Source organism: Vulpes vulpes, chromosome 15 (assembly GCF_048418805.1).
Source record: "Vulpes vulpes isolate BD-2025 chromosome 15, VulVul3, whole genome shotgun sequence".
NCBI lineage: Eukaryota > Metazoa > Chordata > Mammalia > Carnivora > Canidae > Vulpes > Vulpes vulpes.
The window spans coordinates 108179279-108204745 of record NC_132794.1 but is presented as its reverse complement, the minus strand read 5'-3'; the positions used below and the strand labels follow the sequence as shown (position 1 = coordinate 108204745).

At 39.6% G+C, this 25467-nt stretch overlaps 1 protein-coding gene across 1 annotated transcript in view; it reads right to left on the bottom strand.

Moving 5' to 3' along the window:
* Positions 1–823: 823 nt before the first annotated feature.
* The window catches only part of WDR11 (WD repeat domain 11), a 59495-nt gene continuing 34851 nt past the window's right edge, over positions 824–25467 (bottom strand). The window contains exons 15-29 of the mRNA XM_025994503.2: positions 24504–24628; positions 23670–23817; positions 19138–19244; positions 18408–18522; positions 17932–18103; positions 10013–10121; positions 8684–8746; positions 7397–7462; positions 6427–6604; positions 5346–5441; positions 4634–4799; positions 4022–4119; positions 3402–3547; positions 2535–2614; positions 824–1767 (exon numbers count right to left, since the gene is read on the bottom strand). Coding sequence (XP_025850288.1) covers positions 1610–1767; positions 2535–2614; positions 3402–3547; positions 4022–4119; positions 4634–4799; positions 5346–5441; positions 6427–6604; positions 7397–7462; positions 8684–8746; positions 10013–10121; positions 17932–18103; positions 18408–18522; positions 19138–19244; positions 23670–23817; positions 24504–24628 — 1827 coding nt within the window. The 3' untranslated portion in view covers positions 824–1609. The remainder of the gene's footprint in view (positions 1768–2534; positions 2615–3401; positions 3548–4021; positions 4120–4633; positions 4800–5345; positions 5442–6426; positions 6605–7396; positions 7463–8683; positions 8747–10012; positions 10122–17931; positions 18104–18407; positions 18523–19137; positions 19245–23669; positions 23818–24503; positions 24629–25467) is intronic.

The window sequence follows — 25467 nt, the reverse complement described above, 5'->3', positions numbered from 1 at the left end:
CGTCGGCCTCAGGCGCTCAGCTGGTTCCCTCCGAGCTGCTGGGCCTGGTGCTCTCCTCTGTTGCCACAGTCAGGCAGGGCCTCATCACTTAGTTGTTGGCCTCAAACTCAAAGCATATTACGTTTTCAAAATGCCCCACTCCAGAGTAAGATATCTTTTTTCCTCTCTGCTTACTAAGGGCAGCATTCTTTTTTCCTTTAGCTAGCTGATGGTTGAATAAACAAAATATATATGGGTGTTCATTTAACCACAGGCAATAGAGAGAGATCTGTGTTTGCCCATGGCCTTTAGGAATTCTGATGTAATCTGGCCCGGCACAGAAAGGACAAGTAAAGGGAGCCAGTTACAGGACTAATGAATGCATCCTGGATTTCTTCTAGAACTTTAGCCAAAGTGCTATTTAGGGAACAGACATTCCTGGGATAAATCCATCCTCTCTATGGATCACAGTTCCTTGTCAGAGGGGATTGTTGATATCTAAGGGTAGAGGCTATGACTCTTATCTAAAAATCGTATCTCCTAGTGGATGTGAGGAGATGGGCCACCCTGGACATGCAGGAGGGGAGACAGGAATGCCCCTTCCTCACCTCACCTCTGAGAGCTGCACACTGACTCCTGTTCCTTTGGGAGGTCTGAGGCAGATCTGCCCAGGGCGCAGGCGTTCGGTCCAATCCTAGGCCCACACTCCTGGAATTCCTACATTCCAATTTCTCTGACTCAGCAAGTGGCCTGGACTTTGGAGGAAGCAGCTGGACTGACTCCCGAGAAGCCAGCACAGCCCCTGACCTCATGCACAGCAGCTCAGGAAACACAAACACCTGGCTGAAATTTCCTTTTTATTTGTCATTTCTGTAAGTTCTAGACAGCAATAATTTATAATAGTCACATCTCATATATTTCAGTTGTTGGACAAACACAAAGACAGAAAACTAAAAGCACAGAGAGTTCAAAAAGGAGGTTACTGTAATACATCAGAAGAGTTAAAATTCAAAATACCCAAGATCCCACAAACTAGAATAAAACATAAAGCTTAAAATTTCCCTATGAGCCTGAAATTACAAAATTTAGCAACTGCGTAAAACAGAGAATCAAGAGATCTATATTCTCAAGATAAGAAACAAGGAATGCTTTGGTAAGTCATCTTTACTGTTGAAATCTCTCTGCTCTGTCTCTTGAATGATTGTAGAGAAACACAGGCATAGTACATATCTGAGGATAGGTCTCACAAACTCCTCTTACAATTAGATTTTTCAAACACCTTTCCACTCAATGAGAAAAGCAATTCAGTCACTTGAATTTTATGATTAAAAAAATTAAAATATTTCCAGGGACTCTTAAAGCTGTCTCCAAAAGTATAAAATGTTATACCCTTTCAAAATCTGAAGCATTCGCATTTTTTTCTGAGATAAACAAAGGCCGTGGAATCTGCTCCTAACTTTGCAAATGCTCATCTGCTGCTGTGCACACACAGCCATGGGAAAATGCTGAGCAGCTCACAGGGACCCTGGAAGGACAGTATCCTCAGTGGTCCTGACCATGACCCTGAGCACTGCTAGACCGACCCCCTACCCTGCATGCGAAGCCAGGTTCCCCAGCACAGATCGACCTGTCACTCTTCAGTCCGTTCTTGTTTGGGGGATTCCAGCTCATTCAACAAATCTCTGCCAGCTGCTCCAGCTTTTGAAGCAAAAAGAACTGCACCCTGTTTAAAACCGAGGTTCTTCAAGCTTCGGGCATAATCTGCATATATAGCAGAGATGAGTTTCTGTAAACCATAGTTAAGGGGAAAAAGGGCAGAAAGAAATGTGATTATACTCTACCAAGTTCCCACAGGCAGGAAGAAACCACCTCTATGGGGGCAAATCAGGAGGGATGCAAGGACCCGCTGGGGCCAAGCAAAACACAGACACCCTTCCACGGGGGCGGGGAGTTCCTGGCTTGGGGAGGCAAGGTCTCAATCTGCAATGTCACCCACTCCCCTCTGCAAGAGCTGAATGCAAAGTGTTTCCTTCCAGAAGACCTAGTTAACATCCTCCTAGATTTAGATTGTCTCAAAGCCTAACACTACACTAAAGACTAGAAAAAGAAAGAAGCCTTAAGTACATACCCTCTGGCACCTGAAAGGCTGAGTAGTAGGCAATTCGGGGGCAGACACAGCCTAGTGAGAGGTTTTGATTACAAAGTCTGCCCTGAGGTCTTAGGATTTCAGACAGCCCTGTTTTCCTGTGCTCTGACACTCTAAGTAGCCTGTTGCAAACAGAGTCAACTTCACCAGTGCCTGGATATAGTTCAAAATTTGGAGTCCCATCCCTTTACAGTCCTTCCTGCCTCCCCACCCATCTTAGAACTGATGCCAGCTATGCAACCATCTTCTTCCTGTCTTTCTCTCTCATTTCTCCTTCTTTCCTGACTTTGGTGAATTTGAGTGTGGATCGTCCCTGACCTAACACAGTTCCTGCCCAGGCAGTACACTAAGGGGAACCCACTCATGCCGTCAGCCTCCTGTTCCACATAATCATCCCAGCAAAGGATATCTGTGTCCTCAGTGATTCCGACTGCACCGTACTTGAGACAAGCTTCCACAAACAAGGCAGCTCGATCGAAGTATCTCATGCTGCTCAAGAGAACAAAGTGAGTTATGCTTTGTGATTTATGGCATTTGGGGCAGACCCACCTGAGGGTGTATTTTCATATAGAGACTTGTACCCATTCTCCCTAGAAACCCAAGCACAAGTTTACATTAGCATTTTTCCAAGCCCTGGCTCATAGAGGAAAGGCTATGGGAACTGGGTGGTTATCATAGCCCCCCACCTGGGGTTATCATAGCCCCCCTGGGTGGGTCATCACTCCCCAACCTGACTAATTCATATTTACAAAAACTGTGACAGAGTTGAAATATACACAAATCTACAGAGATGGGACAAGTATCCACACACCCACTGTCCAGATTTATCCAGAAGTCTTTTCATATTTGCCTCAGCCTCCCTTAGTTTTAAATAAATAAAATGTCCCCTAAATGATAGGTATTATTTTTAGAGGGGACACTGACAACGCTGTCAGCCTTCCTACTGTTCTCTGGTCTTCATCTTAGTTGCTCTATTCAAAGCTAAATTCTCAGACTTTTTTTAGATTCTTTTTAAATAGGTTACCTATTATGTGTGGCAAATATACTGATAGGAAAATAAAGCTCCTAGACCAAATGGAGATGATTAAATAAAGACTATGGACTATTTCATTCCCTGTAGGGTTTTTTGTTTTTTGTATTTTTTTTTTTTTTATAAACCTAAAAGGTAAGCTTTTCCTTTTACTCCACAAAGTGAGTGCTCTATCCACCCAGCAGAGCCTCAAGAGCGCATGAAGAATTAGTCACCCTGACCACCTGTGATGCACTGTGGGTGTACCTGTGAAGTGTCTCAGCAACACTGAAAAAGCAGCCCAGGGAGAGAAGGACGAGGAGGGCTTTTGACTTCTGGTTGACTTGTGGAGAGCAAAGGTGGTCAACCCACCGCTTTAAAACATCAGCACACTCCTCAGAACTTAAACGGACCTGAGAAAGATACCTGTGTTAAAAACAAAGACATCCTGCACTATAAAAAAAAAATATATATATATATTTATAATGTAATCAAAATGGGATCTGTTCCTGTGAAACAAGTGCTAGGCTTGGTTTTGCTAGCACACTGCCCTAGCTTTGCTGTTTACCATGAATAGCAGAGATAACCACCCAAGTCTGTGGAATTAGGGACCAGCAACTCCTGGGCTGGTGTTGGGGTTTGGGCTCACACCCCAGCACCCCAGCAGGGAAAGGGGCCAGCTGCTTTCACTAAATTGCTACCAAGGCAATCCATTTCTCAATAAGAAGAAAGGTAATTTATACTCATAAAGAACAGGAGCATTAGAGTTGCAAGAAAATATCTGCATAGCAGCTGTGCAGCCAAAAAATTGCTTCTAAATCAGGAGTCAAAAGTTAAAGAAGAACTTTCTATCCCAAATGCTCTAAGCACCTGCCAGAGTCACCTACTTTTGCAAGCCATGCTGCCCGGTTCCACTCGCCGTATGTCTGCAGGTAGCGGCAGGCATCTGCAGCTTTGTCTATCAGGCAAAGCAGCTGCACACCCTCTGGAAGACAGAACACCAGCCCCTCAGGTGATACCACAGCCCTCTCGAACAGGTCACTACAAGGTAAAAACCACTATTTGATGTCATCTGCTCTTGTGCATTATATACTTATTGGAGACATTCTTGACTTTAATTTTAAAACAAAATACAAAAATAGTTTTACAATGCTACCCCTTGAGTCAAGAGGGCAGCAGCAGCAATATAGTCCAGGAAGCAAACTGGGAAAGTGTGGGCTTGCGCACCTGTGTTCACTGTTTCAGCCTGCTCAGGTCCATCCAACTCATGCCTGCTGTATTGGTAATTATGACTATTGCCCTCTTTCACACTTAAGATGTGTTTTGCTTCAAATGATTAAGTGATATGGTCACCATGTTAATGGCTAGCAACAATCTTCCTACTTTTCTCCAGCATATATTAAAAAAAGAAAAGAACTATCTTAACAATCAAATACTTTGCTGGGAATGGGCCTGAGTTCCCAGAGTACTGACAAATATACCCACAAAGCACACCTTACCTGCCAACTTGCCGTTGGCAATCATGTTAGTTGCCACCAGCTTAATGGTGCTCTGGGAAGGGCCTGATGAGGTGACAGTTGTAACCAAACAGGCTTTCAGGGAGTCACAATAATAATGCTGGTTATCCGCACTTGTTTCCAATAGCAACTGCACAGCTCTGTCTGTCTAATGAGAGAAACAGTTCTTCTAATTATGAGACCATTTTCTTCCAACACAGTGTTATTGAACTCGCAATTTGGAACACTGAAGTTATAGCTTAGAGAAGACTTTCATTTTCAAAACTTGTTTGTCAATGCTTTACTTATATATACAAAAATTCAACAAAGTGTCCTACTGCTTCTTTGGAACAAAGGGAAAACCACAATCTGGTTTACACAGATGCTCAGGAAACTGCTTACTCTAGCTTTCCATCAGTCAATTCAGAGACACAAAACCAAACCAAACCAGTTAGGTCTCATTTGACATATGTAATCCAAAATTCCAAGCTAGTCAACCACAGATTTTTGCTTTCTCACAAGGTTTGTTGGTCTTATTTTGAAAGAAAGCCTAAATTTACATGTATACTTTTAGAAAAATACTATGTTTTACTTATCTGTCTGTATGTGTGTGTGCACGCGCATGTGTGCATGTGTGTGATCTACATGATGCTCTGAAATACTCATCAACGAGCAACTCCATGAAATGTGAAAAGAGTGATAAAGATTGACATACTTGACCCAAGAGGAGTAGCTGGTCTGTACATTTCCTTGTATGATCGTAAGTTGACCGCTTTACTTCCTGTAGGTTAACCCTTTCCAGCTGAAATTTCTAGAGTAGAAAAAGAAAAGAAAATTCTAAGATTTTAAATTTTACTATATTTAATAAAATCATTTTGTAAATATTATTTTGACTCCTGAGGTTATTAGATAATCAACTTTACAGAAATCCAAAAAATTTAATAAGAATTTGACTAGAAAAAAGTGTTGAGGGACACCTGAGTGGCTCAGCGGTTGACTGCCTGTCTTTGGCTCAGGTCATGATCCCGGTCTGAGGATCGAGTCCTGCATCAGGCTCCCTGCAAGGAGCCTACTTCTCCCTCTGCCTATGTCTCAGCCTCTTTCTGTGTGTCTCTCATGAATAAAGAAATAAAATCTTTTAAAAAACAAACAAGGGATCCCTGGGTGGCGCAGCAGTTTAGCGCCTGCCTTTGGCCCAGGGCACGATCCTGGAGACCCGGGATCGAATCCCACATTGGGCTCCCGGTGCATGGATCCTGCTTCTCCCTCTGCCTGTGTCTCTGCCTCTCTCTCTGTGTGTGACTATCATAAATAAATAAAAATTTTAAAAAAATAAAAAATAAAAAAACAAACAAAAGTGCTGAAATGAATTCTCATTTCTGTGCAACTCTGCCTGCTTCCAGAAGCCAGCCCTCTGTGCACTGAAGTTCTTTCCTGCAGTGAATACACTGTGAAAGTACCTTTTTATACATGGAAAAGTGTATAAGATATCAAGTGAAAAATATTTTTTACAGAAAATGAATAAAAATGAATCTTCTAAGTTAACAATTGTTAAGACAAAGAAAAAAAAAAGACTTAATAATAAAATTACAAAACTCGTGTATTACAAAACTCAATAAGCATTTATGAGCTTCTCAAGTTCTGAGTCAGGCCTTTTCAATGCAGAGGTGCCGAAGGACTCATTTCTATTATGTGGACCTTAATTTAGCTGGAAAGTTTCCCAAATTTAAGACACTTACAAAGACATAAGTCAACAAGATGGGAGCTTTCAAGATTTAATCCACAAAACATAATACCTGAAAATAGGCATTTTCACAGAGTATATCATAACATATATCTAGTGGGTTGTTCACTTTGTCCCGAGGCTCGGTGTCTTTAGAGGTGGGGCTGCTTGCTGGCTTCTCCTGGGACAAGCTGTGCAGGTAGTGGGCAGCAACTGTCCAGAAGTGCAGCTCCGACTCATCGCCGTAAAGCCTGAGGAAGGTGAAACCAAAATCCCACTGACCCCACATGGCACACCTGGGCGTGGACAGGGCGTCCCCACAGAAGCCTCAAGTACCAGGAGCACAGCGCAGTCCCATGAAAGACCATTTGGGACACTCGCCTGTGCCTGGTGGGGTGAAAGAAAAAGTAGCACATTCCACAGCCCTGTTACCGACTCTCAAATGATACAGGTGCCTAAGGGCAAGGCCCCTTTGCCCCCAAGTCCCCTCTGTGCTGGGTTAAGAGCATCACTATGGTTCCAAGGCCTGGGCTATGATTTACCCGGCTTGTCAGCAGCACACACACCTTTCAATCGGGACCACAGCTTCACATTAAGGAAGAAATTCCTCTTGGAAAACTGGCCTATTAAGATATGGAAGTAACTACAATTTATTCTCTGGGGAATAAATTGAAATGCCTTTTTTGTAAGTGACAACTCTACCTTGCAGAGAGGGAGTACAGATTATTGCTTTAAATATAACTTATCAGTATATTTAAGGACATGCTTTTTATAGCTGATATTTTAAAATACATATTTTTAAAAGCTATCTGGAGGAGGCAGCATTTCCAGTAGAGAAGGTCTAGATCTCACATTAAAAATGTAGTTATTTTTTCCTATTTCCTTTTTTCTAGTTCCAAAATTAACTGTAAAGCAAACCTAAAGGATGAACTGATATGTTGTTCTAAAATCAAAATCGTTTATTTGGTCTTAACTACAAAACCTTGATAAGAGAAATGAGTTCATCTGACATTCTGTTTCTTACACAGAACATTTAGTGTTACCTTGAAACAAGCAGGCATCTCTGCAAGAGACTGAATTCTGGATCGAGTAAGAGCTTCTTTATGTCACTGAAAACAGGAATCCAGACAAAGGTAAGGCATACTTTTTTAATAAAACAATAAGGGAGATAAATCAATATACTCTTGAAATGGGAAATCCACTCAAAATTGCTAATCTACTTAAAGTTTTGCTATTCATGAAATGTTTTGTTCTTTTTTTAACTAGTTAGTACACTTAGAACTTCCAAAGGAAGTTACTTTGCCAGGACCCTGAAATCATAAATGCAAAGGCTGAGTGTATCCAGGCCAAGAGAGCTAGTACCTGTCAACTACCACAGGGGGGTGAGGCTCTGATTCTGGTTTACATAACATCCTTGCAATAGTTCAACTCAAGGTTTTGAAAACATGAACAGTTGCCTAACTATAGGAACAAGAATGTCACTGTTGATAAAATGATTCTGCTACTGATCAGAAACAGTGTATACTTTAGAAGAGATAAATTCAGAAACTATTACAAAAAATAAAATATTTAAGGAAGAAAGGCATGTTTTTATAAATTGATATTTCTAAAATAGCCACATACAGAATATTCATACATTGGGGGAGGAAAGATATTCTTTAAATCTTTTCCACTTAAACACAAATATTAACTTTTGGATACAGAAACAATAATTATTTTGAATTTGGCATTAATAAAATATCGCTAAATTATTAAATATTGTAATTACATGTGACAGATTCTAAGACTGCAAAAATATACTCTGTTTTACCAAGAACTCCCCATGAACCCATATTTTTCTACTTCCTTGGCTTTATTCCCAATACGTACTTTTAAATGCTCTTGGCTCTAGGGAACATATTAATTGCTTAGTCAGAAGTGTGCACACATAGCACCTGACACAGAGAACTTATTTTAGAAAAGGCAGCTGTCACACAAGAACTGTGCTGTGTATGGCCTCTAACTTGAGGCTTCCTGGGGCATCTGTGATGGAGGCAGGCTGAGCTACCAGGACACTCACAGCACAGCTTCCATTCCTGTCTGACATGGGACCGCAGCCATCCAACACGTAGGAAACTGGTGAAGGTGGATGCTGTCACTGTAACTATTAAATAACTACTTTCTACAACACGAAGATTCGAAAGATCAAATGAGCCTTTGTGAATAGAATGGTCTCTCCTTGGGTTACTAATGTTTTCTAAAATACAAGTTACTTTAACTTCAAAAAGCCTAATTATTCTATTTTCTTTCTCACAGTCATATCCCTAATAAAACATAGCCAGGATGCTTACTTTGACAACGAGTTCAGCTGCTCTTGAAGGAGATTCTTTATTTCTTCATTTTCTGGATAATCACTATACAGAAAAGATTTTGAATAAGCTCATTCTCTCTTCACTTATAATCAAGCATTTCTTCACCAGAAAAAAAGCTGTGCCAATGTAGAAATAACCTCTTTGCAGTCCCTGGTTTAAAAAGCTGGTTATAGGGGTGCCTGCGTGGCTCAGTCAAATTAAGTGTCTGCCTTCAGCTCGGGTCATGATCCCAGAGACCTGGGATAGAGCCCCACGTGAGACTCCCTGCTCAGCAGGGAGTCGGTTTCTCCCTCTCCCCCTGCCGGCTGTGCTTTCTCTCTCTCAAATGAATACATAAAATCTTAAAAAAAAAAAAAAAAGCTGGTTATAGATCAAACAGCAACCACCCAAGAACCCACCAGCCACCTTTCATGTCTGCTTTTATCCTATTTAGTTAAAACAAAGACATAACTAAAGTGTCTCTCTGGCTTTCAAGAAACCAGAAAATTTATCAGTGGGCTCTAAAAACTATCGTGCTTAAGAGTCATGTTAATAAGAAACCTAGCAATGACTAAAGGAACTTGTTCTTTCTGCTCTGCAAAATGGACATTCATTTCTCTAAGTAGATACTTCTTGGAAAACAGACATCACATTATTTTTCTTATTCCTTAACCCATACCTACCTGGGCACTCCACATGGCATAAGTTCAGTAACACTTGTGGATTTAACTAATAACTACTAATAATAGTTACTGTGAATGTCTTTATAATAAGTGAAATTTCATAAAACAGAAAATATATCTGCAATAAGCCCATTCTTGCTGCTTTTTAAAAAATATTTTATTTATTTGAGAGAGAGAATGAGTGGGGGAGTGGAAGAGCAGAGGGAGAGGGACAAGCAGACTCCACACTGAGGAGGGAGCCTGACATGGGGCTTGAAACCAAGACCTTGGGATCATGACTTAAGCTGAAATCAAGAGCTGGTCGCTTAACTAAGTGAGCCACCCTGGGGCCCCTCTTGTTGTTTTTAAAAAGAATTTGAAGGCTGGCCTCAAATTCCTCTTGGCCTAACTGGCCTTCTTCACACTCATCATGTCATATCCTGGGTTCAGACAAAGGTTACCAAAAGCAGCTCAGGTGCCCCAGCTCCCAACACATGCTCACTCCCAAAGGCCCCAGAGAGGCAAATGAAGGGTTCTTTCAGGGTGTCTGTCTCAGCCTCAGCTTGTTTTTATAGTTCCAATCCTTTTAAATGCCAGAGTATAGGCTCCTACTGATTTTCAACCCCAAGCAAGTTAAGAATGGAAAACAAAAATGGTAAAAACTTACACCTGAGAAATGTCCAGAGAATACTGTCCATTCCACGGCTGGTGTAGTAAGAAAGCTTTCAAGGCAAGGGAGGCCCTTGGAACAAGGAGATAGGGGCACCACACAGGCTCTAGACAAAAATAAAAGAATTTTAAAAATTAGTTCTTTTAATAAAATAGAATTTTATAGTTTTACTCTGAAGCTTCAGCCACAGCCGTTCACAGAGAAGTCAACAGAGAACAAATTATAAATCTGGTGGCAACTGAGAGAGTATATTCAGTGTAATCACTGCTTAAAGACAAACAGCCTGAATGGAGCGATTCTCTTCATCCAAACTGATTAATATGTCTTCCTTCCCCTTTTTAAAATTTAAGTGTCCTATATAGTATAAAAACACTGATCCTATGTGAATAAAAGATTCAGTGCATCAACTCAACAGATATTAATAAAACTCATTATTTTAAAATACTAAACATAATACTTACCTGTATCATACCACTTGTTATCTTTGCTTTTCTGAGACTATTAAACTAACTCGGACCTATAGTGAGCTCGTCACTAAAGGGATTAGGTCATCTCTGATCAAAGGCATTCTCAGGTCTCACAAGGGTAGGCCTTGAAGAAAAAGGATTATATTCCTAGACTATGGGCCCCAGCATCCCCTACATGCAGCAGTTGGCTTACTTTGGACACAAGATTTGCCTCTTTTTCAATACGCTCTAATGCAAAGAAGGCCCAAAGGTCCCAGTGCCCAGGCAACTGTGCTGAGGCTGCCTTACATGGCCGACTCAGTCAGACACGTGACCTGATAAAAGTTCTTTGGGACTTAACTAATTTTAACTAATTAACCTTAATTAATTTTAACTAACTTAATTTAAAAACTAATACTTGATTCAGTCATTGGAGAACTTTTAAGTCTACTTAGGAATATGTAACTATTTTTTCAGTTGTAAATTTTATAAAATCTAAATATAGCTTAAGTATTTCTGCTGAAAATATGCCCCCTAAGTTGATCCGTGTTCTAACGTGAAATACAGCCTGGACTTTGAAAACTGAGCATGCAAAAATATGAAATACCTCATTAGTAATTTTTAATATTAACTGTATGTTGAAAAAAATAAAGCTAGATATACTGGGTTAAATAAAATTATTAATTTCATCTGTTTTATTTTTTAAAATGGGTACCAAAAATGTAAATATATGTGGCTCACATTACATTTGTTAGACAGTACTGCTTTACAAAATGTCATTCTATGTATTTAGCTAAGTATTAAATAATGAATAAATATCTTATGTGGACTTTTCAGAGTTGGAAAATGGTCAGAAATATTTCTAAGACTACTTTCTTTTACACACAAGAGTTTTTTTTTTTTTTTTTAAGATTTTATTTATTTATTCATGAGAGACAGAGAGACAGAGACATAGGCAGAGGGAGAAGCAGGTTCCCTGTGGAGAGCCCAAAGCAGAACTTGATCCCAGGACCCCAGGATCACAACCTGAGACGCTCAACCACTGAGCCAGTCAGGTGTACTACACCCAAGAGTTTTAATATTGATTCACTAAAATCATACTCAGAGGTCCTCTGTTACTCCCTATCCTGACAGCTATATTCTACCCACACTGGTTTCTCATCCTCCTGAGTCTCCTTTCATCTAGAACAGTCCTCTCAACCTTTTTGTTTCTGGTCTTAAACAATGTTTTCATTTTTGAAAAGTTCTGGTCCATTCAAGGTCCTAGGAAATTATCTCCATTGTGATCTGTGTGAGCAAGAACATGACACAGGATGTTGTGTACTTCTCACTGCATCGCATCAGAGGGAGCACGTTAGTTGGCTTCTTGGTAACACTAAATCTGATCATAGTCTCCCTCATTGTCAGGGCACTTTTCTCCCCTTTTCAATTAATAGGTAACAGCGAGATACGGTTGAGACCGAACTTCCTATTCCCAAACACCCTTCTATCAGTGATCTGACACTCACTAGTGATCTTGGCTTGAATCAACTATTACATTAAGAACTGGAATTGGTGATTTTCTAATTCTATCACTCTGTCTACATTTATCGACTGGCATTCTTCTGTAAACAACAGCTTTCTCTTCCTGCCCAGACCCCTTCTTCTTTCCCTTTAAATATTGCTATGGAGTAATGGATTAAAAAGAGTCCAACACTGATAGCAATACAACTGTTTTTCTTTATGATGCTCAGACTGCCCCACGTGTGGCAGTGTAAGCCCCTAGATGCTAGTTTCTGTATGTTTATGATGAGTCCTCATTGATTTTTCAGTTCCTTCCTTAGTTTCTGGCACCACAACATGTCCCAGACTCATCTTACAGCTTCCTTGCCTCTCTCCTGGAATAAACTGCCCAAGGAACCCCGGTTCTTTTTAGTCAGGAAATGGAATATAGAAACCAAATCTGGGTGCTAAGAGTGCTCACTGCCATTGAAACGTCATTGCTTCTATGCCTGAAATCAGTATATAGGGCCAAGAAATAAGGAAATGGATTAAAAAAAAAAAAAGTCATGAATTAATTATATTGCTATCTCCAATGTAAATCCATCCTGGAGGGTTCTTTCTCCTCACCCCCCATTCCACATCTGTACCTCGCTCTTCCCTCATTAGGAACCCTGGTTCCCCTAAATTGCAATTTATGTACTAGTTTGTTACAGTTGATAACATGCACAAAACAGTTTTAGAATAACTAGTGCTACTGCCAACTAACTGAAAAGTCCACTGCGGCTCTTTCTGTTCTCAGGGTCTGAACCACTAAGGGCCACAGTGAGAGTTCTATATTTCAGTTATGTGAACTAGTCTTACCAATCTGTTGTATAGTTAGGTTCAGTAGTCTCTTTGTTCAATTTTAGGGTTTGTTTTTTCTTTCATCCTTTTTGTTTTCATTATACAGTTGATCTTTGAACAACATGTGTTTAACTGTGTAGATCTACTTACAGATGATTTTTTTTCAATAAATACAGCATCATACTGTAAATGTATTTTCTATTATGATCTGATTAAATTATTATGATCTTATGAAAATCTCTTATGATTTTCTTAGTAACATTTTTCTCTATCTTATAAGAATACAGCATATAACACATATTACATATAAAATATGTGTTAATCGACCATTTACATCATTAGTAAGGCTTCCAGCAACAGCAGGTCATTAGGAAAGTTTCTGAGGAGTGAAAAGTTATACTCCGATTTTCAAGTGTGTGAAGGGTCAACAGCCCTAACCCCCATGTTGTTCAAGGGACACCTGTATCTTCTGTTCTACAACATTTAAACGACTCAAAAGTGGAAACTATATAATATTAGTATGTTCACGGACATCTCACCCAATCCCCGTTCTTTCAATTTTTCTACCTCTTATCAATAATCATTTTCCTTACTTAGTTCTTGGATGATTCTAGGTTTGTTTGTTTTTGTCTTTTGCAAAATAAACAAATGTATATGCAAACTATATACACTTTAACACCTGGATTTTTCACCTATACATACCCTATCACTCCAGATCAGCTCACAGAGAAATTCCTCATTCTCTTTAGTGCTGTAGACTATTCTCTTGTCTTCAAACTTATTCTTTCCCCAATTCTGCTATGGTCACACATACGGATGGTCAAGTTAAGTTCTTAGTAGTGGAACTGCTGATTATAAAAGGTAAATACACATATAGCTTTGTTAAGTATTGCCAAATTCCTTCCTATAGGGACTGTGCATGAGCAATGCATGAGTGCTTATTTCCTCAGACTTCCAGGAGCATATTTTCAAGCTCCTGAATTTTTATTAATCTGATAGGTGAGAAGCAGTTTCTTAGTGTAGTTTTAATTTATATTTCTCTTATGAATAAAGCATCTTTTCATATATTTAAGAGCCACCTACGCATTTTTTTTCTTCTCTGTGGATAACCCATTAAAGACTTGCATATACCTCTCCCAGGTTATTATTTGTATTTAGCTTTGCTTATAGTTTTAGCTGCTATGAAAGTGTTGGTTTTTTTTTGTTTTTTTTGTTTTTAATTTTCCATTCAGTCACATTTATCTTTTACAGCCAGGTTATAAAGGGAGGAATGGTACCTGGTAAGAATGAGACTCACTGGGGTGCCTGCATGGCTCAGTTGGTTAAGCATCTGCCTTTGGCTCAGGTCATGATCCTGGGGTCCTAGGATGGAGCCCCACATTGGGCTTCCTGCTCAGTGGGGAGCCTGCTTCTCCCCCTCCCCCTCCCCCTGCTTGCTCTGTCACTCTCAAATAAATAAATAAAATCTTAAAAAAAAAAAAAAAGGAAGAAGAATGAGACTCACATACCTACAGAACCATTAAAACCAGCACTGGAAAGGATAAAGGTGGGTTTACTTAGCTCTCTCTCCTCATCCTTGCTAGACGACAACCACAGGACACTCCAGCTCTCAAGCTGGCCCTCAACACTTTTAGACAGTAGGGGCTGCTAGCATTAGTAAAAATGCTTGGAAATAGCTAACATAAGGGAATAAAACCTTAACACTAAAAGATTAAGCTTAGAGACAGAGAAAGCTTCCATGCTATGTGTAGTTTCTTAATCAATGAACAGTGAAAAGACACAAGAGAATGTTCTTAGAGAGCAGCACTCCAGAGTTATTATGTAACACGAGCAAGACATTCACCAAGGCCAGAGTAAACTGAGGGAAACATCTGATTTTTATAAACAAATGTGTTATTTTTTCCAAAACAAAACATTGTTGACAGCATCCCAATGAGCATGAACAGCTGAAAGTGAACTCTATTCCCTCCTACCTTCAAATGAGTTTTTTTTCTTTTTCCTTCAAATGAGTTTAGAACTTTCTTCTCAAAGGCAAATAATCAGCCATGAAAAATGAATAGGTGATCATCTCACAGCTGGAGAAACTCACCTGCAAGAGCTCATTCACCTCTGGAAATTACAATTAGAATGAAGAGGCAGTTGGCATCACTGCTACTTCTCTTGCACACATTCTGCTTGGTCTGGGCTACAGCTATCTGAGATGCTAAACAGAAACTTGCCCAGACTGCTGGCTACCTATGGGACAGCAATGCATAAAATGAGGAGCTGAAGAGCCAAGAAAAAAGCAGTAGGAAAATTGCTCCTCCACCACTTGGAGGTGGCACATAGCACGGTGAGCAGGCAGTCTGGGAAGGAGAGGACTCTGCTTTGGTCATGCTGTTACAGTGATGCAATGAGGGGGAAAGAAGGGAGACAAGGGACACTACTGACATTTTGGGTAGGATCATTCTTCATTATCTAGGTTGTTCCATGCATTGCATGCTGTTTAGGGACCCTAGACTCCCCACTCCCACCACCCCCCCACACACACCTGCACATTGTGACACATTTCCAAACAGCCCAAATGAAAACCACTGGAAATGAGTAGAAAGCAGAGGCAGATGAAGAGGCAAGGTTTGTGTGTAATCTGATTGTAGAAAGTTTCCTTCTATGTGATCTCCCTTAGGAAAAGCGAGTTGTTCGGCAGTGGCCTGAGCAGCTGGGAGAAGTCAGACTGGACAATCTCTCTAACACTCTGCTGATACTATTTAAAGTGTGTGGAAACCACATCAAACTGCAATGTTATTAAAAAAGTCTTACACTCTTGGGACTCCTTCTAGATGCTGCTAAAAAAAGCATTATAGTATTTTTATGTGGTTTTACGACCCTGACAAGGCAGCAGACAAGAAGGGTTCTCCAACTCAAAAACAGGGATCCTCATCTTCTACATTTATCTGACCTTCTCCTTCACTGAGGCGTGGAGGGTTGAGACAAATGTAAACATGGGGCATAGGGACAGAAAGTAGGCCACTTAGCTATTCTAAGAAAATGGACAGATCTGAACCAATATTGGATACTCTCTACTTGTTAAGGGGAATTAAAGAAAATTCATTAAATATATCACTGCATATGACCTAAAATGATTTCATCCCCTATCAGTAAGTCCCCAGAATAAAAATCTATCAACGTATTTTTCCAAGACCAAATTTGCATGTAACTACAGATAAAAATATAGACATCTTTTTGGCAACTCCATATTTACACTACCACCAGTTTTTATTCTTTAACATATATCGAATGACATTCTGAGTTTAAGGGTCAATACTGACCTTTCCCTGTTACTATTTCAAAATTTTCCCTTTCTGGTTGAGGCTGCAGCACTAGAGACTAGATAGGAATTACTATTATTATTATTTGGAAAACTTTAAAAGAAAATGTAACCTAAAATCTATCTGTAGGTCAGATATTCAAGTATGGTGTTAATGATGGGCTCCAATTCTATAGTCACTTTAAGAAAAGCTACGTTGGCTTTGGTAGACTCAAATTTTAAATTAAAGGTGATAGAAAGCTTTTCAAAGATTTTGATTACATTTACACACCTCTTTAACCTAGATCTAGTAGCTAAATTAAAAGGAAATGACCTTTGAAGTTCCCTCGATTTCCTTAATAACTTTGTTATGGAAAGAAGGGACACTGCCACTTCTGCAGAGCTGGCGAGCATCTCAAGGACACACATGAGAAAGCCACATACAACTTCTGGCTTCAGGAGATGGTAGTTAGGGTTACACAGGATGAAGCGGTGGGACCAAAGCCACCAGGCAGGGCTGGGGCAACAATAAAAAAAAAACGCACACCTAACATAACTTCCGGGGGGGCCCAGCCAGCATCAACAGCAACCTGAGAGTGTCTCAAGCACGAACACAAGGTGAAAGCACAGGTTTTCAAAATCTTACTGCCTCTGAATATACCAAAGATTGACCCTACAAAGGTATGGCCAGTTCCCAGAGTGGACAGTTTTAAGCTGAAGTCCAGTAAGGGATTAAGTAAGTCTCTTCAGACATTTTTCAGCAGCCTGGAATGCACACCAAATGGATGCCTGGGGAATACTTAATTTGCTCCAGTTAGGGTCAGAATGTATCTCCATTCACAAGTGTCTGGCATGGAGGACACTGTATTTCATAAGACAAAAGCAGCCTTTCAAACTGATTGACAGGCACATTCACAGTCCCATTTGCTTTCAAAAAGTCACGTATGAGGTTATAGTTATCAAAATATTCTTTTTTCTGGTAAAAAAACCAATCTTAAAACAACTTACAGAAAAGATATAACAGCGCAATCATCTAATTTTATTTTCACTGGCCATTTAAGAAGTCTTAAGATAGGTATCAAAATTCATGATACCCAGAACACTTTCCAAAGTGACTTTTTAATGATATCTGCTTGCCCTTTTCTTTTTTTTTTTTAAAGTAATCTCTACGACCAATAGGGGGGCTCTAATGCACAACCCTGAGATGGAGAGTTGCACGCTCTTCTGGCTGAGCCAGTCAGGCGCCCCCAGTGATATATGCTTGCAAAAGATAAAAAGCTCATTCTTAAAAAGCCAGCAGCACCTTACCACTAGATTCATGTCCTCTGATGAGTTCTTCTAAATTATTATTATTATTTTTTTTTTGTTAAAGATTTTATTTATTCATTTGAGAGAGAAAGAGCAAGGGAGAGAGAACTCCTGATCCGGAGAGGGGTGGGGCAGAGAGAGGAGAGAGAGGCAGGCACTCTCCCCACAGAGCAGGGGGCCTCATGTGGGGCTCAATCCCAGGACCATGGGATCATGACCTGACCTGAAGGCAGACGCTTAACCAAGGAAGTCACCCAGGCACCAGAGTTCTCCTAAATTCTAAGTGAATCATTTTTATGCAAATATCTCTGATCTTTCCACAAAGCACTCCGCAAAGGGTCAAAGAAGGGGCACTTGCCAAGCTGGAGTAGATAATGATTGACATTTGCAGTAACAGAGCCCAGTATCTTAGCAGTAAAAACACTCAAGCTTGAAGTTAATCCATTTCCTTATACTCAGATTGTTAGAAAGTAAGACTGAAATGAAACAGAAGAGAGCAGCCTGTGCAAAATAAAGAAAGTGTCACAGATCCTTTCATTGACATTCCATACCAGTTAACTCTTGTTCATCCATTCTAAAACAAGTGGACTTCATAGACATCTCCAAGACTCTGATACACCCATCATCTGACGCCAGGATCACTTTATCTGACGTACACCAGTCCACATCCAATATCCGAAAGGTCACATTCCTTCCACTTCTTAAACTGCTCACCATCTGAACCTTCAAAAGTGAATTTTGTTGTGGTCATTTTCAGAAAGAAAAGGAAGATGTTTATCAGAGACAATGCCAGTGGCATAGACCCAGTGTAAGTTAAAACTGAACAGTTTTGGCAACCTATCTTCTACATGCAGATATATTTTAAAGATCCCAAAGACAGCGATACCATTAAAAGCAAGAAAATTATTTTCAGAAGCTTGTCAAACCCATTATATGGGCTTCATTTCTAAATCAGACGGAAGAAAAAAAATAGAGCTCCTGTGACCAGCAGCTTGGTTTGAGTGTCTTATCAGGGAGCTAGGCCTACCTCTTTAGTATCCCACACTTCAGCACCATCATTGTACATTGCTATCAATTTCTGGTTTCCTTTACCAGGAGCAAAACGAATCTTCCTGACCCAGCTTCGGTGTGTAGGTATTCCTCTGAGGGTGGTAAACAAACAAAACAAAATATCAATACACAGTAGGATAATATCTTGTCACTGGAAAGTTTATCCAATGACTCTTTCTAGGTCTGCTTTTGACAAGGTCTGGTGACGTGAGAACCACTTTACTGTCTGGAACAAGGGTCTCATTTGACAGAAATGGTCTGGCCTTTAACGACAACTGGAATGATGTCCCAGCATTTCTGCATGGGCCACCTGCAGATAAGTGTCTCCTATTAATGACCCAGAGTCTACTCAACGCCTTTCCTCCCAAGTTCAGTGACAAGAGACCCAAGGGTCCAAGCTATACTTGGTTATGTTTAATATTCTACTTTAGCAGGTCACAGCCTTCAATGGAACCATATCAAGAAGCTACTTTTTAAAAAAAAACAAATAATAGTGAAGTCTTTTTTTTTAAATACATATTTTATTTATTTAGAGAGAGAGTGCATGAGCATGAGTGGGGAGAGAGGGAGAGAGGGAGAAAAGCAGAGTCTGACATGGAGCTCAGTCTCAGGACCCTGAGATTGACCTCAGCTGAAGCCAAGAGTCAGATGTTTAACTGACTGAAACATCTAGGTACCCCAAATAACACTGCATTCTTGAATCATACCTGGATACTCTGCCTTTCAAATCCCAAAAATTTAAATTTCCATCCATATCTCCAAGAACTAATGTGTCACCTTTCCAAGCGATGCAGGTAATACTACCCATACTTCCCTAGAAAACAAAAGCAATAAATATACAAACATATATATATTTTTTTTACTACTTATAGGACATCATAGCAGAGAAATGTTTTTCTTAATAAATGTGATAAAATAGTCAAGATATTTTAGTAAAACTTAACTATAAATGGTTTTGCTTTGGTATGAATGCCATCAAATACTAAGAGACCCTGGACACTAAAGAAATACCTAACTTATCAAGTTCAACAATGAAGATTTCAGTTTGACAGACATTAAGTTACCTGAACTGATTTTATAAAGAGGTGTTGTATGAGGAAAAAATACCTTAAAGAAAGCAAACTAAAAGAAGTAAAGAGAAGGAAAGAAAACCCTTTCTAGAGGGCTCTTGTCCCCAACTTCTCACTTGCTGCAAAAGAATAAATCCTTCTGTCCCAGAGCTGTTTCATAATTAATTGTGCAGCAATTTTTCTACTGAAAAGAGGATCGAGAGCTTCACTGAACCTTCTAGAATAATGACAGTGAAGAGATACTGTAGATTAAAGCCATGTGCACAGGGACACCTGGGTGGCTCAGTGGTTGAGCATCTGTCTGCCTTTGACAGGGTGTGATCCTCGGTCCTGGGATGGAGTACTACATTGGGCTCCCTGTGAGGAGCCTGCCTCTGTCTCTGCCTCCCTCCCTCTGTGTCTCGCATGAATGAATAAAAATCTTTAAAAAAGATAAAGAAATAAAGGCATGTACACAATCTGAATTCACAGAAAGCTTTGCAAAGAAGGTCCATAGGGAAACCTCAGTGTAAGAATGAAACACTATTGCAATAACTCCAAGGGGTGGGGGAGAACGGAGCTTAGAGCTCTAACAAACCCATGGAGGTAGTGTGACAGAGACCTTAGGAGCCTAGGCTCTAGAGTCAGTTGCCAGGGCTCAAATCTGAGTTTCATCACATATGTTGTGTGGCTTGTGGCACATTTACCTAATCTTCCTGCATCTCTCGGATTTATCATCAAAAAAGTATGTTAAGCTCATGAAAGGTAAGGAGCTCCTAATAGTATTAATAAATTTATACAAGAAAGGGCTCAAAACAATGCTGGCTACACAGTAGTCAATACATGTTTGCTATTAAAAAATATCACTGCTCAATTATTTCTCAATTATTTCTCTACTTATTAAAAGAAATCTTGTTTTTTTTTGCATTTATAGAACCAAATAAAAATAAAAATTTACATGCTTAGTTCTCAAGCTACCCATGGCAGGAAAGCTCAAGGTTGGCCAAACTGACTATTATAAACTGGCCCATACATCAAATACTGCATAAATCCTAATGGTAGTCAAGAAATAAAAGAAAAAAACCTGAATTAAAAATGAGTATTTTAAAGAATTCAATGATAAAAATCTTAGAAAGCTATGTTAAATAAATAGAATTCTGTATGATATGAAGCCACACTTCAAGATCTTATTTCCTGACATCATTAACAGAATGTTTAAAAATTTGCCTTCAAGTTTACTTTTTCTAGTCTTAAAAACTTTCACATTTTATAATCTTACTTTCTACCTTCTAAAAATCAAAATATTAAAGTTTAAATAAGCTCAGAAATCAGCTTAGAATTATAAGTGACATATTCATACAACTATATAATTAAGCAATCCAGATCTTTCTACCTAAGAGTTGATGGTATACAGGCCATATGCAGATACCAAGGTGCTTTCAGAGAATGTGGCATAAAGTTGCTCTGTGGCTCCGACAATCTGGAGAGAGCCAAGACTAAAACTCAATAGAGTATTATTTGTTGACACTGTTACGTTCCTGTATATAAAATATGATGTTCAAAAGATCAGAAGTAAGGCTGACAGCAAAGCAGAAATATTCATTCTCTCCCACTATTCCAGTTTTCTGAATAAAAGCAGTCAACTACTTAAAATATGTCAAACTTTCCTCTTCTTTTTACCATTTTTATACATTCTATAGTTTGTGGGCCAAAAATCGAGAGAGGGAAAGTTTCAGCTCAAAGCAAATGTAAAGTATTAAACATTTGAGAAGAGGGTAAGATAAATATTGGATTAAAATAGGCAAACAAAACCTATGCCTATGTATCTATATAGATCAGTCCCTAGAAAATATTTAAGTTACAGAAAATAAAAACAATGAATCAAAGCCAATTCTTCACGTATTATACAGCAGTTGCTCAAATCCCTTTCCCTAAAACCAATCTGCTCTAAAATATGTGCTAATTTCACTGGAGGCTGGATCTGTATCAGACTGGTCTCTCCTTGAGAAAGTTCCTTCCAGCTGTGGAATAAAAGGATCTGGCAGGCAAGTAGAGACTTCGGACCTCCATAAAAAGAAAAAAAAAATCTTAAAAACTGTGAGGCACAATTGCCATCCTGAAAGAAAATCTTATAAAAAGGAAAACTAGGGTCTAATGCCCAAAAGTTTTAAACTTTTTCTGGGGTAAGGAGGAACTGGCATCTCAAAAAATTACTGGATTGTGTCTATATCCTAATCCCAAGTGTGAAGTGATCAGAGACAGACAGCTGCCTGTGAGTGGCAAGAAAAGAGTTCAGAAGGGGCCTTCTCTGGGGTTCTAGAGGAGGAACTCTGAATTATTAAGACAGCAAACTGATTTTCCAAATGACAGCTACATAATACTGCAACTCTATGTCTGCTTAGTTTTTTCTTTCTATACATTTAGTTACTTTTCCTATTGTGATCAAATACCAACCTTTCACATTTGCATTACTTTCACCTTTTCAAACTAGTGACAATTAAAGAAAGTTCAAAACAGACGTTACTAAGTATCAGGTATGACTTGTTCTATGTAATAGTAAAAATGAAACTGGTTTGAAAAGTACTTTCACATGTTAGTTTCCATTTTTAGCAGAGAAGGTTGTTTGATGGCCTCACCTCTTCTCACATTGTTTCTAAGGAAGACATGGCAGCAGCCAGTCTCTAAGAGACTCCACTGATCCTGCCTTGTGGTTTTTATGTGCCCTGGCAGTCACCTCCCACAACGAACAGGACTGACTCGTGAACCATCAGCACACTGAGGAAATGACAGTGTGATTTCTCAAACTAGGTCCTAAAAGACATCGCAGCTTTCTTTGTGTTCTCTCTTGGATCAGTTGCGCTGGAGGGAGCCAGCTGCCACGTGGGTGAGGACACTCAGACAGCCCTAGGGAGATGTCCCTGTGAGAAAGAACTGAGGCCAGTCATCAATAGCCAGCATTACTTTGCAATGGCCATGTGAGTTAGCCATCCTGGCTAACTTAGCCACCATCCTGACTGCAACCTGTAAGACTCTGAGCCACCTGTAAAATATAGGGCTTGGCATTCAACTAAAACAGTCTACTTTTATTTATTTTTTAAATATTTTATTTATTTATTTGAGAGAGAGTAAGAGAGAGTGAGAGAGCGAGCACACTAGTAGAGGAAAAAGCAGAGGGAAAGGGAAAAGCAGACTCCCTACTGAGCAGGGAGCCCAATGCAGGGCTTGATCAGGGGACTCCAGGATCATGACCTGAGAAGGCAGACACCCAACTGACTGAGCCATGCAGACATTCCTAAAACAGTCTATTTTTAAGTAACAATTTTAAGTAAATAGATATATTTCATGAAATCATTTCATGCCTCCACTTAACCATTACAGCAGTATTAGTTAACAAAAACACTTATCTATCTTTTAAAAACACTTTCTTATCTATCTTTTCATGCAACCTATGAAATGCATATGGACACAAATTACAAACTATAGAACCTCAGAGGATTTCAGAAGGTCCTAGGAGGATACATATAAATTAGTAAATATTAATAATGCTATTGCACTTACAACCTGATTACTATTACCCCAAAATGATGCTAGACTGTAAGTCAAATCCTCCAAGTGGAAAGAGGAGAGATACTGGAATCAAACAGACAGACCTGAGTTTACAACTGCCATGTCACTAAGCGGGGTAACACTAGGAAAGTTACTTATTCTCCCTTGGTTTTGTCATAGATAAAATGGCAAAATTTTTTAATTTTTTTAAATTTTTTTTAAATTTATTTATGATAGTCACACAGAGAGCGAGAGAGAGAGAGGCAGAGACATAGGCAGAGGGAGAAGCAGGCTCCATGCACCGGGAGCCCGATGTGGGATTCGATCTCGGGTCTCCAGGATCGCGCCCTGGGCCAAAGGCAGGCGCTAAACCGCTGCGCCACCCAGGGATCCCTTCCTCATGGATTATTAAGGGGATAAAAAATAAGTAGCACATAGTTAGTATTTAATTTAAGTAGTTACAATGTTATTCTCTAGCAATATGGGACAAGTCTAATCAATGAAAATATCTCCTTAAATAGTCAAGTTTATTATTTAAAGTTTCATGAAAGAGCTTCACAACTTAACTATGGCTTCAGTGGATATGGAATCAACAAAACCTCTGACAAACTCTTCACGAAGATGTAATGAAGAGCTGGACTCACATCTGGTGGAATCCGAGCACTATCTTTCACTGAGTTTCCTTCCACTGTGAGATGATAAACTTGGCCATCATTATCGGTAAACACAAAATGCTCCCGGGCAGAGATGTTCTGACTGAGTTCAGATTTACTTTCTGCCTCCTGCAACAAGCTTTGGAAGAGAGAGGAATAAGGTAAAGCTATTTCTTTTTCCTAGAGTGACACACACATTAATTAATTTGTCCCAAATACAGATATACAGATGCATTAACAGGAAGTCCAAAACTATCTGCCAAAATAAAAAGCACTGACACTAATCTTTGCTCAGTTAATAATAGGAAAACACAAATTACTCCCAACAGGTTATTTACCCCATACAGAGGAATGCAGTCATCTAGACTTTACACGAGAAATTTGTTCACTGTTTCTGTTACAGAAAGAGGCCTTATCTTGACCATTCTCTCTGAGGTTTTTTTTATTTCTAAAATTGGTGGGGATGGAGATGCAGACAGTCCCTAAATCTAGCATTCTCTATATATTTTCTTTGGTGCATATATAAATGACAATATGAACTATCCAGATGTTCATGCTAAATTCATTTGGATTTCAGAAGCTGAAGTTTAGGGCACAGAAGGGTAGTGAGAATGATCACAATCGCTAATGGATACTGGCATATGGATACTACTGTATGTGTTATTGACTACACTAAGCAATGAAATAATAAAATTAACTCTTCAGTCTTCCAAGTATGCACTGAAATACAAGAGAGTACAATAGATGCCCTTGGACGACACTTGTCAAGTTCCCTACCACGACACTGGTTATCACAAATGATAGGCAGGGAACAGCACTCTGTACCTGATCACGGAAGACTCCACAATGCTCAGCTCTGTGTCTGAGACCACGGTCTGGCGGGCCATGGCCTCTCGGGTAGCCAACTGTTTCTTTCTCAGGCTCTTCAAGTTGTGAGATGGGGACCATTCCTGAGAAGCAAAGACGGACACACCTATAAGTGCTCAGTTTACTTCAATCAAACAATCTTTCTGGAACAGTTGGGCATCACTTTTTACTGCACATGAATTCACAATTTGTTCTTAGGTATTATCTATTTATAGAAAGGCTGAATGAATGCATTCTAATTAGTGCTTAAGGCATATTTTAATAATCTACCCTCTACCTCCTTCTACCTCTAATCTTTAATGAGAGCTTAAGGTAGAAGAGTTTAATGGCAAACTTCCAAAAGGTCTAACTCTGATGCCTTCTTTTTTTACAAAATGAAAATAAAATAAATACAATTATGATATCTTCTCTTCCCTACTTCTAGCACTCCCCCATAAATACATAGGGTGAGATGCTTATGTTCCTCCAATATGGTCCATTGTCATCAACAGATCTACCTCAAATCTCTTATTTATTCTTTTATATTCCCACCTATTTTAATGCATTCAATCCAATAATCTCTCATATGCATCAATTCTTCACAGATAGTTATTTCACACGTGTGTATTCACAACTTACATAATAGGAATCACATCCCACCCTGTTCCTAAACTCTTTTCATTGAGTACAACATAAGTCCCATAAGTCCCATCTCTGCTGTTTCTGTAGGCTACCCAGTACTCGAGTGCATCCATCCACTTTTAGTCTCTCTGTTCTCCCAGCAGAGAACACCTTGAGCGCGTCTGACCTCTCTGACAAACAACACTGCAGTCCATATCTTCAGAGAAGCTCCTTTGTGATCAGGGGCTGCAAAGTCTGTTTGTCCAGGGGGGCTGTCAGTCTGCTCTGCAGAGTACCTCACTGGTCTGCATTCCTACCAGCA